General features: G+C 29.6%; 4 protein-coding genes across 7 annotated transcripts in view; 2 read left to right on the top strand and 2 right to left on the bottom strand.

The window, feature by feature from the left end:
• The window catches only part of LOC130449802 (thyroid adenoma-associated protein homolog), a 29,942-nt gene extending 26,952 nt beyond the window's left edge, over positions 1-2,990 (bottom strand). For 2 of the 3 annotated variants that reach the window (XM_056787813.1, XM_056787814.1), the window contains exons 1-4: positions 2,708-2,937; positions 2,088-2,425; positions 1,451-1,709; positions 31-257 (exon numbers count right to left, since the gene is read on the bottom strand). In XM_056787813.1, coding sequence (XP_056643791.1) covers positions 31-257; positions 1,451-1,709; positions 2,088-2,425; positions 2,708-2,860 — 977 coding nt within the window. In that variant the 5' untranslated portion in view covers positions 2,861-2,937. Of the gene's footprint in view, positions 1-30; positions 258-1,450; positions 1,710-2,087; positions 2,426-2,707 lie in introns of all 3 variants that reach the window. The other variant, XM_056787812.1, reaches the window with a different exon arrangement.
• Positions 2,991-3,274: 284 nt separating this feature from the next.
• On the top strand, positions 3,275-6,918 carry LOC130449290 (zinc finger CCCH-type with G patch domain-containing protein). Its single transcript, XM_056787012.1, has 6 exons — positions 3,275-3,401; positions 3,457-3,813; positions 3,865-4,036; positions 4,091-4,368; positions 6,179-6,299; positions 6,386-6,918. The coding sequence occupies exons 1-6, from the start codon at positions 3,366-3,368 to the stop codon at positions 6,850-6,852; spliced, it is 1,431 nt and encodes a 476-aa protein (XP_056642990.1). The 5' UTR covers positions 3,275-3,365; the 3' UTR covers positions 6,853-6,918.
• Positions 6,919-8,240: 1,322 nt separating this feature from the next.
• Positions 8,241-9,197, bottom strand: LOC130449568 (high mobility group protein B3-like). Its single transcript, XM_056787477.1, has one exon. The coding sequence runs from the start codon at positions 9,101-9,103 to the stop codon at positions 8,453-8,455; it is 651 nt and encodes a 216-aa protein (XP_056643455.1). The 5' UTR covers positions 9,104-9,197; the 3' UTR covers positions 8,241-8,452.
• A 321-nt stretch (positions 9,198-9,518) lies between these two features.
• LOC130449912 (uncharacterized) lies at positions 9,519-12,305 on the top strand. 2 transcript variants are annotated; one of them, XM_056787991.1, is made up of 6 exons: positions 9,519-9,842; positions 10,414-10,629; positions 10,835-11,116; positions 11,199-11,360; positions 11,452-11,579; positions 11,688-12,305. In XM_056787991.1, exons 1-6 carry the CDS (start codon positions 9,735-9,737, stop codon positions 11,911-11,913), a joined length of 1,122 nt encoding a protein of 373 aa, XP_056643969.1. In that variant the 5' UTR covers positions 9,519-9,734; the 3' UTR covers positions 11,914-12,305. The 2 variants fall into 2 exon arrangements, with proteins under 2 accessions (XP_056643969.1, XP_056643970.1); XM_056787992.1 differs by lacking the exon at positions 11,199-11,360 and having other exon boundaries at positions 11,688-12,299.
• Positions 12,306-12,965: the final 660 nt, after the last annotated feature.

The raw sequence follows: 12,965 nt of genomic DNA, 5'->3' as shown, positions 1-12,965 counted from the left end.
CTTAAATTTTGTATTAAAATATTTAATTACCTTTTAGCATGCTCTATGAGTGCATCATATAAAACACATATTAAAATTTTTCCATTAACTTCCATTTTATACAGCGTTTCTTTCGATACTACATTTATAATTGACGAATAAAGAATAATTTTTTGTTCATTTTCACTAAAAACTGTCAAATCATGACCGTATAAAATAATTTTTTTGGTTTTATTATAATCTTCTATGAGGTCTATCGTACCACATTGCTTATGTTTCTGTAAAAAAAGAACTATGAGCTTTCAAGAGAAAATATGCATCCCTGTACTGGAAAATACAATTTTTAGGAATAAAATGATAATTTATTAAGTAATAAGTCACAATTTTATGGATGAAAGTTTATATGTCATGAAAAAATAAACATGCCAGCACTTGACTAAATTATTACTTCCAAAAGTATTATATATAATTTATTAAGTAATAAGTCACAATTTTATGGATGAAAGTTTATATGTCATGAAAAAATAAACATGCCAGCACTTGACTAAATTATTACTTCCAAAAGTATAATATGCAGCTATAGCTTAGTCTGCAATAAGTCTCAATTGTGGAACAATACAGGTTGTAGAGTTAGAACTTCCACAAGGGAACATAACCGAACTTTCATTAAGGCTGGAAGAAACATAGGATCATGTAGATCAAGATGTGATTATAAACTTGTTTTAAAGCATGTTTAAAAAAAAGTAATATTAATTAAAGCAATGGAAGACCTTACAAGGCATTAAATAGATTTTGTGGCCTGAACAAAAATTACAATTTCTCTGGACTCTAAAGGTCCGCTCATACCAATGTTCACCATATTCTATTTTGGATTTAATACCATCCTTTTGCAATTGTCAACATTATCATTCATATGTCTTCAATTGTCTTGATTCAACTCTACTTTTTCTTCCATGTTCTAAGTGTTTCTGCTTTTATTACTATATTATCTGCAAATACTAATCCGCTTATTTTAAACGATTCTTGCTTTTTGTAGCCAATTATTGTCTCCAGTTTATTGTTCTTCTCTTTTACCATTTTTATCATCATATCCATGACAAATAGAAATAGAAGAGAACTAAGATTATATCCTTGTTTTACCCCATCTTCATCATAAACTAATTATTTTTTCAAATTTATAAATAAATATTATGTTTATAAGTTTTATTGTTAATAAAGTTTATAAACCTCTTAAATATTTTCAATCTATTGTTACCATGTTAATTTTTTGGTGAAAACTTAATTAATTTAAGTAATTTTATCCCAATTGTAGCATTTAGTAAAGCCATGAAAAGAGATACAATTTCTTTTGTAAAAAATCATCAAAACCTTATATTATCCATTTAAAAAATATGTCAAGGATATAGAATTTGATTAAGAGCACTTATTAATAATTTAGACTATAAACAATAAAACTAAAAACTATACTTACAATTTTTTTCAAATACACTTCTGGAGTTATATTAAATGCATTCGCTAAAATTAATCCTGCCTTTGTTTTTACATCAAACCCAATTCTTTCTTCTTTAAGACAAGTGTGAGATAAAAAAATAAGATTCAGAGTAAAACTTCCTTTTATAGTTTCCAAATATGGAATATTTTTACCAAACACTATTAGAATCTGTTTTAAAACAATATTTACTAAAGTTAACAGCTCTTCAGATTGATTGGAAATACATGTACGATCTGGCCTGAAATAGGAAAATGTAAATAAACATATTTCTTAGAATTATATACATGTTTTAGTTATTAAGTTTTGCATGCACAGAAAAAAAACATCCATCCAGATAAATTGGGTCATTTTTCGTCTTAACCAATTTAAAACTAAATACAATGTTGATAAAGAATTTTTATTACACACATTTAGAACCAAATAGAGGTTTTAAAATCATTTTCAGCTTGCTAGAAATCAATTTCTAAAAATATATTAATTTGATTGGCCAGTTTGAAGTTTTATTATTATAAAAAAAATTACATTTAAAAAAAATTGTAATGTACCCATTTTATGATGTTTTAGTTATTTTTTGCTGATTAATCTGTAAGTTAATAAAAACACAAATATGACTTACCTAAATTGATCTATGAATCCACAGTAAACTTTAAAATATAGGGGATACAAGATATCAATGAGAGGGTCACAGTTGAATGTTGTAAACTGCATACTACATACAAAATTACATAAATCAGTACAAAGTTTAATGTTGCATTTTTTTGCAATTCTAAAGGTTTCTAAAATCTCCACTGCTACACGTGTAACTATAATATCCACTATATCTCTTTGAATTATGATATCTTGAAGATATTTTTTAATAAACCTTTTTGAACTATATTTTATAAAAATATGTAAAATACATTTGATTGCCACATTAGTTATTTTTTCTTGGTTACTAGGTATGCATATTTCAACCTAAAAAGTATAATAACATCAACTAAATATACATTAAAAATCATTGTCAGTTTTCTAATTATAACTAAGATAAACATAATATAAGAAATATAATGCTTAAAACGTTTCTTAACACATATATTTGTTATTAAATAATGCGAATTTCCAAAAAAAAAACAAACCGGCAAACTTTAAAGTTTTGTAACTACAAATACTCTTTAAAATAGTTGTATATTTTATCCAATAGAAAATTGATGATATTATCTTAATAAAAAATAAACTTAAACCAAAATATATACTCACAACTTCTTTCAAGAACAGTTTTTGCTCGTTTTCTCTTGATAAAGATTCAAGTTTTAATAAAACATTTTTTAACTGCACATTTTCAGTAACCTCAACTGGCGTGTTTTCAAAAGTAATTTCGTCCACCCTCTTATTTTCACATCTGTGCGACATTATTATTTAATTAATTAGAACAGATTACTTACAACATTTAAATTCAAATAAACTATACTCTGTCCATGCGGTCCCATGCTGTTGCATCAATAAAAACGTGAAAATGAAAAACCTTGATATTTTAAATGTCAAATGGATGTCATATTGTATTTGAACTACGAGACGTTTTAACTACGTGTATGAAGTAGATTTTCTATGGACCAATAATATAACAAACAGTTACATATAACATTCTACCATCGGAAAATGACTGGAATCATATATATTTTAAAGATGCCAAAAAATTGTATACATTTCAATAAGTGGAGCCACCTAACGCATATTGGCAACTATTAAAGTTTCCAACGATAAAGAAAGAAAAAAATAAAAGCTGTAGGCAAAAGTTCGTTGTAACTTACAATAAAATAGAAGAATAAATTATTTTGATCTGTCAAGTCAAAATGTAATAACAATATTCATAGCAAATTGTAGATTTCAATATTACTTTTTATAAATATAATTTAAGATGGACCTAGAAGAAATAAAATCATACGAACAACAGGTTTTAAAACTTAATTATTTTAACCAATATAAACTATTGTTGTTTTACGTTCCAGTTGATTCAAGTGAATCAAGCTCTTTCCAAGTGCTTATCAGGCCCAAGTAAAGAAGAATTACTAACATTAAAATCACATTTGACAGAATTATTAGAACTAGCTAGTGGAAATACGGAAACTTCTAACAACAACAGTAATGAAGAAACTCTTGACGATGAGTTTGCAGCATTTATGGCAGAAATGGAAATGGAAGGTGCAGTTCAAAAAAAGAATGAAGAAGTGGAAGTATTAGAGATTGATGTTAATGAGATTGAAGGGAAAAAATGTAGAGCCCCACACCAACATCAATGGGGAAGCGTCGCTTATCACAATGCAATGATTTGTTCAGTTGATTCAAATGAAAATGAAATACTTAAGGTATGATACAATATATATGTACATATTTTCAGTAATTTACAACTTTATTAGGTCAGAGTTCTTTTTACCAATCCTACTCACCAAGAAATGTTACCTTGCCCGTTTTATTACACATCTGAATGTAAATTTTCAGAAGAGCAATGCAGATTTTCTCACGGTGAGGTAGTTCCATATTCTAGCCTTCAGGATTACATTGAGCCCAATTTTGAAGTACTAAATACGGGTGATAACTTATGAAATAGGATAAAACCTTTTTATTGAGATATTATTGTTTTAGGTAGTATAGTATTAGCAAAAAAGAAAGATAATTTATGGTATAGGGCACAAATCAAAAGATTATATGAACAAAAATGTTTGGTGAAATTCGAAAACGATTGTAAGGAAGCAGAGATTAATTTGGAACATATTTTTCCATTATTCAACGAAACGGATGAGAATAGTGATAATGACGATGAAAGTTTAGTAGTTGTTAGTAATATAGAAGAAGTAGTTAATAAAAGTTTAATGATAACACCTACTAAGCAAGCATTAGGTGAATGGGAACAGTATACAAAGGTATGATATCTCACAAACATGTATTATTTTCTTTTTACTTCTTTTTATATAGCCACCAACCATATTGACTTTTGATATTTTTATATGACAAATACTGAAAGTTATTACAAAAAAGAAAGGCATTAGATTAAATATCCAAATTTGTAATTTATCGTAAGACCTGGTTCTGCACAATTCAGATTTATCGGTACTGGCGCCTTTGGATTAGCAACATACTGATTTGGAAATAATGGAGATAATGCTGGTTTTTTAGGAAGCCCTGAGGTGTACTAACACCACATTCACGTCTAGTTCAGATTCAAAAAGAATTAAATGATTCAATATGTGATTTTGGGTTGTCAAAGTAACAGTTAGAACTTTTTGGTTGCCAAAAAAAATGAAAATTACAACTTTTAGAATAAGAAACGTTTTCCACATTTTACAGTATGGGAAAATCTTCATCTACCTGTAACAATCTATACCGGTTGTCTTTTCAGTGACAATGAAAGAAACCTATTATTTTACTGATTTCTTTGCTTGTGGTATAGTTGTGAGGCAAGTTTTGCTAGAAAGTTCCGAATTTTAATTGAGATCTTAACATAGGCCCAAAAATGTCCTTTTGCCTGTGCTTCGTATTGAACTTGGAATAATAAAATTTTTTGTAAAGTCTGTGAATAAAGAGGGTACAAGATTTAAATACTTAAGGCAAGTCTTTCCTTAGATAAGTGACGCCGAATTAAAGGAAGGTATTTTAATTGGGCTACACATTAGAAAGTTGATAGGCGATTTTAATTTTATGGAAAAGCTTGCTATGTAAGAAGTTAGAGCTTCACACTCATTTGTTAGTGTCGTGAGGGGATTTTCAAGTAACAATATGACTGCAAACTAAGAATAGCTAGTAAATGAACTTATAGATTTATATAAAGTGCTTGGCTGCTGAATGTCATGAAGAACTTATTTTCTCCATTCCCATTTATCATGTTTCTCGAGAATTTGGAAGCTGTCAGCAATGAACAGGGTGAAAGGTTCCACCAAGATATCAGAACAATGGACATTTGGTACAAAGAGTGATGGGAACCAGCTATGGAGGACCTGTATAGAAATAAAAAATGAATTGCAAATAAATATTGTTGATTTGTTATATGTTAGTTAAATATTAATTATAGATATACACAACATTAGAAAAATTGTAAATTCATGTTTTGAATAAATATCAAACGTAACTGTTCTGCCTGTGGTTTTTGTAATGTTATGTTACGAACAAGCTCGCGAAATGGGTCCTTAGGCCGACCCTGTCCAGCTACAATGGAATTTTATAATTTGGCGAATACGCGCGGCGCCTTTAATCTGTTTTTTATAAATGTCGGACGCGCCTTTGATAAACTTTTTATTATAGAAGGTGGTTTATTACAGTATTTCTTTTAAATAATTTCTAGGAAAGTCTATTTATTTCTTTTGTTCTAGAATTTTGTAGAATTCTATTTGTGGTATATAAATAAGTTGCGCAGTCAGTTCAGTGTTAAATAAATAGTTGTAGTGAGAAGAACGAATTAGTAAAAGTAATCACAGAAATTAAATTTAAGTGATATTTATAAGTAAATTATTGTAAGTTAAGTGTATTGTATAACGTGTAAATAAATTATGAACGTCAGAGACAGTATTTATTATTTCTTCCCATGAATAGAAGGAGTATAAATAAATATGAAAAACGTTACAGTAATTCTACATTCATCATACACTATTCAACTTGATGTTACAGCAAGAAACATTTTTTGTGTAATAGTGTAATCTGATGAATTGAACTAATCAGAGACTCTTTTGATGTTTATAGGGTATAGGATCCAAATTGATGTCCAAAATGGGTTACATCATAGGGACAGGTCTGGGAAAGAATGCTGAAGGTAGAGTTGATCCGGTCAGTGCATTTATATTTCCGGCTGGTAAATCGTTAGGTAAGTATCAAATAATTAGTGCTCTATTGGTACCTAATGTCCTTTGTGTTCAATTATAGCAAAACTTATCAATTTACATGTTTTAGATCACTGCATGAATTTACGGGAACTCTCTGGTGGTGATAAAGATCTTTTTAGTGTGGAAAGGAAATTGAAGCGGATTCAGAAGAGACAAGAAATTCAGTCTAGAAAGAATTACGAAAGGCAAGAGAAACAACAAAATGTTTTTGCGTTTATAAATAAAACTGTACAAGGAAATGAAGATAGTCCGAAAAAATCAGAAATCAGAGAGACTATTAAGAAAGAAACTGATAGAAGTTTGAATATAAAGAGTGTAACAATAGATGAAGATATTAGGAAAATCGAAAGAGATTTAGAACATATAAAAACGTCTTTAAATAGACAGAAAGATACAACATTGGAAGTATACAAAAAGTTGAGGGATAAATTAAATCAAAGAGAAATAGAACTTGTTCAGTGTAGAAAAAATGCTCAGATGATTAAAAATGAGCAAAGTTTGAGAAGCAATAAGAAAAAAATGACAGTATTTTGAATACAAACAATAGTTGTAAATTTTATGATTCAAAAATAAATAAATTTAAATTATATGGTATATATATTTATAAAAGTTTTTTTTACAATCTGGGATCATCATTTCATCAAATCATCTGACCACATCTGCGGTTTTCCTCATTTCTGCTTGTTATGTATGTAGATATTGGGGTATCATATACAATGTGACCCAAAGAATCTATTTTGTCCCCCTTTCTTGCTGCAAAACTCCTTTTAGATAGTCCAAAATATGGGATGGCTTTAATTGTCAGAGATCTTCATCTTCTATTTCATACGCTTCCAGGTGTAATGCTCTGGAGCTCCATAGTATCTCACACTTCAAGAGAATGTGGATAGAAATTTCGTCCTCTGTGTCTGGCTTTCAGAGTGTTTAGTTCTGGGCCCGTACCATCCTTTTCCAGTTCTATCTGCTGCTTTACATCTGTCCGTATACTATTTAGTGGCATTTCTATTCATTTCTTATATGGTGTTTTGAAACCACTTTTTCTTTGGTGATTCCTTCTCTGAACATTATAAGTAATGTTTTCGCTGCCACGCTTACCATTACTACATGGAAAGGTGAGAGATTTTGAATCACTTCTAGTGCAGCTGTTGGGGATGATTTCATGGACCTAGTGTCACATATGCAAGCTAGTTTTTGTACCTTCGAGAGATTATTTATCATACTATTCAAACTAGTTTTAGTACCCCAAACCACCCAAATATATAAATAAATAATTTTACAAAAAACTACAATTTCACTTTTGTTCTATTGCACCCTTTCTCGATTGAACAGGTTTGGTCTTTTAATTACTTTTTGAAATTGTTTAGTGGCGTTTGAATATGGAAAATAATGAGAATGAGCCAGTATAGAAACAATTTGGAAATTAGGGAAAAAATATAATAGAGAAAGTTCACTACTACCTTGTTTACAAAAAGGAAAATAGGAACAATAGAATTAAGAAGAGAAGCCTTTAAACAAATTGTGCTCAACACTCCCATGAGCGTGATTTAAACACTTGGGTAAGCTAATGACATCTCAAAGTGTTCAAACCTAACCGTCTGATCGGCTATCCAAATGATATCAGCCTTTAGTAAATTCAAATGGGGCACGACGGGCCTATTGTTCAACGGCCCCTTAACCGCCCACAATATGAACTAATATAGCAAGACAATATTATCAGAATAAACTTGATTGTAAAATAATTGGAATGCTTTTAGATTAAGAGCAAAAATCTGTATCTTTACTCTTCAAAATTCTCCATTCCTCAACAATATCATGTATTTATGTCAAAATTTTCCAAGAATTTGTCCTTTTTGTATAGTTATTTATTAAATCTAAATATTAATGATTTAGAAGGTATCTTTTTGGTTTGAGACAATGTTGGGTATCAATTAAACTCTTTATTCAATAAATACTATAAAGTAGGGTTATCACCTCTAATACAAATTAGCTTTAGTTGTCTTTGTAATCCTGAACACCACTGTAATTCTTAGGTATGTAAAACATTCAAAATCACAATGCTTTTCATATGAGATTATCCATTACAAAATTGTACTATTAACAATTAAACTAATTACTGCCACAGTGCAATTGAATTTCATTTTTTCATATTATATTCCTCTAGTTCTGCAGCATATTTCTCCTTAGATCGTTCATATCTATCTACATACACTTTTCTATCAGGTACTGACAAAGTTTTCCACCTAATAGCCAATTGTCTTGTTAATTCCTGTTTGGTTGGTTCAACTTCTCCAGGCTTTAATTCTGCTGCTATTTGTTCCATCAGAATTTGACGCTGTTCTTGACAAAATTGAAAGAAGGGATTTGATGGCCTTTTCGGGGCATTAGGATCCTTTTCGGATTTATGAGTTTTTCTTTTGGTTGTTTTTTTAATAGGCTTTTTATCTGCTTTTTCCTCTTCATCAAATTTCTCTTCCTTTATTTTACCAGAGAGTAACAAATGCTGAATAGATCTTTTATCGCCTTCTTCATTTAAAGCTTCATCTAAATTAGGAATAACAGACCAATCTTCTTCATAATTATTCAATAACCTTTGTTTGAAGAATTTAATATCTTTCAGTCTTCTTTTTGTTATTTTATTTACTTCTTGTATTCTAAAAACTAATATCTCGTTTGATCGTTGTAAATTAGAACATTCTTCTAGTAATAATTTATATTTTTTATAATAAATATCTTTTTCTTGATGGTCTACATAAGCACCATCGTTTTCGGATTCATCAGACATCATTTTGTAATATTTTTAATTCGCATAATAACAACAATGCATTGTCTTAAATATAATTCAAACATAATTTTTACATTTTTCTCAAACTTCAATTTCTAAGGTTAACTTCTTCTTTTTAATTATATTTTATTTTAATACCAGAAGAATGTTGAACTGGAGGAACAAAATAAAGAAATAAAGCTAAATTTTAATAGATAGTTAACAAACAATTCATCTTATTTTATATTATCGTAAAATGAAAAATATTCTTTTACAAATGTGTGCTGATACACGCAACATTATATAAGGCATTGATACTCGAAAAGAAGAAGAAAAATGAAAACAGATTTTAGATTTGTTGCTGTAAATTATGGAGTGTAGAGATGGAGGAACATCTCTTATGGACGGTACTATGGAGTGTAGAGTGTCAACACTCCATAGACGGTACGTTTAAAATATGGTCTGAATTCTGTAGGGATAATACGTGGCGCTGATTGTACTATGGGATTGAGATCTGAAGTTAGACACTTACTATATCTGAAACTACCTTCAGATTCTATAAACTAACGAAAACAGAATATTATGTAGGTGGTGAAAAGAATTAAACAACGTTTAAAAATATTAAAAAAATAGTAAAAAAAGAATACAAAAAATCATGGTGAAAACTTGTTGTATTTCTGGATGTATAAGTGGTTCTTTAAAAGATTGTGGAATTCGTTCATCTCAAAATATAAAACAAACAAGTATCTTTGGAATACCAAAGGTAAGTCATGTTTGAATCTGTTAGAAAGCAAAATTCATTAGAGGAAAATCAATAATTATTTATCCATGTTCCCAAAATATTTGTTGATTAACATTGATTTCTCATTAAATTTGAAAAATAATAATTAACACAGTGACGTTAATTCTTCTTCTTCTTCCTGCTGTGTATAGGCATCATTGCCTGTTTTTCTTCACGTCATTGCCTCTGCTCAGTCACCTGGGAGGTTGTCACTCCATCTTTTCCTAGGTCTTCCAATGCTTCTTTGTCCTGCAGGTGATTTGTCCATTGATATTTTCACAATTCGTTCTTCCGTCATGCGGTCAATGTGCTCATTCCATTTTATCTTTCTATCCAGTACCCAGTCATTGATGTTATCTATCTATCCTGCATGTTCGTCTTATGTTTTCACTCCTTTCTCTATCCAGTAGTGTTCTTCCCGCTATTCTTCGAACTATTTTCATTTCTGTAATCTCCAATATCCGTTTCGTTTTAGAGGTCTCAGGTCGGGTCTCTGCTGTATAGGATAATATAGGTCTGACGTTAATTCAAAATCATTAAATTTATTTTATAGGACGCTACGCTGCTAGCACAATGGTCTTCTATTTTGAACATGACTTTAACGAAACATCATTGTATCTGCGATTATCATTTTAAAGAAGAAGATATTGTGAAATCGCGGAAGATTGATTATTCAGATGGAATAATCAAAGAATATGAATTGAAACGGTGGACCCTATTGCCAAATGGTGTACCAGTTAACCTACAGCCAAGACAATATGATATTGAAGTAAAGTTTTATAGAACATTTCATTGACTTTCAAAGATATTACAAAATTTGTACTAACTTTAAATGTAGCTTTCATAAAATCAAGACAACCTGCACTATCAAACAGTTAAAATAATAAATGACGATAAATTTTCAAAGGTATAAGGTTTAAAGTAAAAACTAAGCAGTAATTTTATTTTAATTAATTTTAATAAATATTTCGTAGAAGCCAACCATCAATGTGCAAAAGCCTTTTCAACAGTTGGACAATCGTATTAACATTAGAAAAAAACCAGCGTCAACATCAATCGAAAAGATCTCGCCTTTGCCGATAAAAATCCGAAAAATTGCAAGTTCTGACGATAAACATCCACAATTTATTTCACATAAAACATCATTAAATAGTATACCTGATCAACTAGTAGACAAGATGCAAATTGCTGTGAACAATGTAGAGACAAGATTTGATGCAGAACAAGTTTTTTTAAATGAAATTGATTCAAACAATGTTAGTTAAAGCTTGAAATATCAGTAGGTTCATGATTTAAGTATATACCAAAATTTTCTACAGATCCTTAATTTTTTTCCAGACTCCTAAGAACATTAAGGAATTGTTGGACTCTTTTTTGAGTGTGATGCCTGAGTATTGGTATTATATACTTCATGATAACCAATTAGTACTTGTTTATACTAATCCCTTTAGGGAAACCGAAAAACTTCGCGTTTTTATACAAGATGATTTTTCAGTAATGGTAACTATATGTTCTTTACGGTCGTAATTATTTTTAATCATCAATTTGTACTTGAAGTAATAGTAATTGTTTTATAATGGTATTTTCTTAGGTTTCATTCAAGAAGAAAAGACAACTCAGCTTAAACTTGAAAGTTACTACTTCTGCAGATCTTTCTAAGCTTCTTGAAGAAGTGAAGCGAACACCCGTTTGTGAAGGAACAGGAATTGAAGAAACGAGGTAAAGTATAGACTTGAAATTTTTAGCTGCTCAACCAATAAATATCAACACTCTAATGTTTTATTGTAAATAGTAAAAACAAATAATATTAATGCAATATTTTTGTAGCGTCTCTGGAAATTATCCCGGTCTCATTCTGAACAATTATAAACGGCTACCACGGAATCCGAGATGTTTTGCATGCCGCACTCTTCGTGATCGACTCTTCACTAAAGCAGCTAGACAGTGTACTGCTGCAAATAAAAGATACAAATCTCAAATACCTCTGAAACGACTTAAAAACAAATGTAATTGCTTACAGAAAAAGGTGAACTATCATCGAATGTCTTATTAATTTCAGAACAATGCGAATTTATTCCAAAAACTTTATCTTTAAAACTTCAAGCAAAAATATGTTTTTTAAAATTGTACATAATATTATTTCTCTACGCTAAAGCTATATATAGCACATATATGTAGGTGTATCAATTGTTCATATGAAATAAATTGCAAATAAAAAATTAAATATGCAATCGGAATTTCCACAAATATAAATGTTTGATCTAATTATATCGCTATAATTATTATATTAATTACGGATAAAATTCAATATTTAATTTTAATCAACCAAAATATTTTTTTATACTATTTCATTATTGTTACATGATTCTACTTTTTTTTCATATTAGAATATATGTATTATCTAAACCAAATAAATAGCTAAATAATAAAGTTAATTTAACGAGACTCTGTTTTGTTAATCGTTTCATTATTTTAATACTACTAATTTCACGGTGCATTATTTAAAGCATTACTATACAATTATTTTTAAATAAGCGCTTAAAATTCAAGCGTATACCCTATATAATCAGCGCCACCTATTTTCCTATCAAAAATCAGCTCACATTTTTTAACCCAGAGATGTTACTCCTTCTCTACACTCCATAGCGTAAATATTTAACGCTTGGGTAATCTAAGGGTATAACGATTGAAAAACGTTAAATGCTAAAAAATAGATAGTAAAAATATTCCTAATGACCCAATTGTATGTGTAAGATGATTTTACTTGATTGATCAATGAATGACCTGAACTGGTGGATTTAAAGGACGTAATCAAGTAACATTTTTCCCTTGTATGAAATTTGATCGTCATATCTCAATTAGGGTGTATTAGTCAGCTGATTGTTAAATATGAGAAACTTTTGTTTGGCGATATTACCTATAGAGCAACGATTTTGTTTGAAATTTCGTGTTTTCAATTGAATTACAGCTGAGAAATTATTGAAAATGTGTATAAGGGAGTCTACTAACCACCGGATGTGTGGGCAGACAATGGATTTTTCACCACAATAATTTTCAGTTACATTCCAGTACGATTGTTATTGTCTGTCATCGCTCAGCCATCGT

This window comes from Diorhabda sublineata, chromosome 10 (assembly GCF_026230105.1).
Source record: "Diorhabda sublineata isolate icDioSubl1.1 chromosome 10, icDioSubl1.1, whole genome shotgun sequence".
In the NCBI taxonomy this organism is placed as follows: domain Eukaryota; kingdom Metazoa; phylum Arthropoda; class Insecta; order Coleoptera; family Chrysomelidae; genus Diorhabda; species Diorhabda sublineata.
The sequence above is the reverse complement of the archived record's forward strand: the minus strand, read 5'-3'. Positions and strand labels throughout refer to the sequence as shown.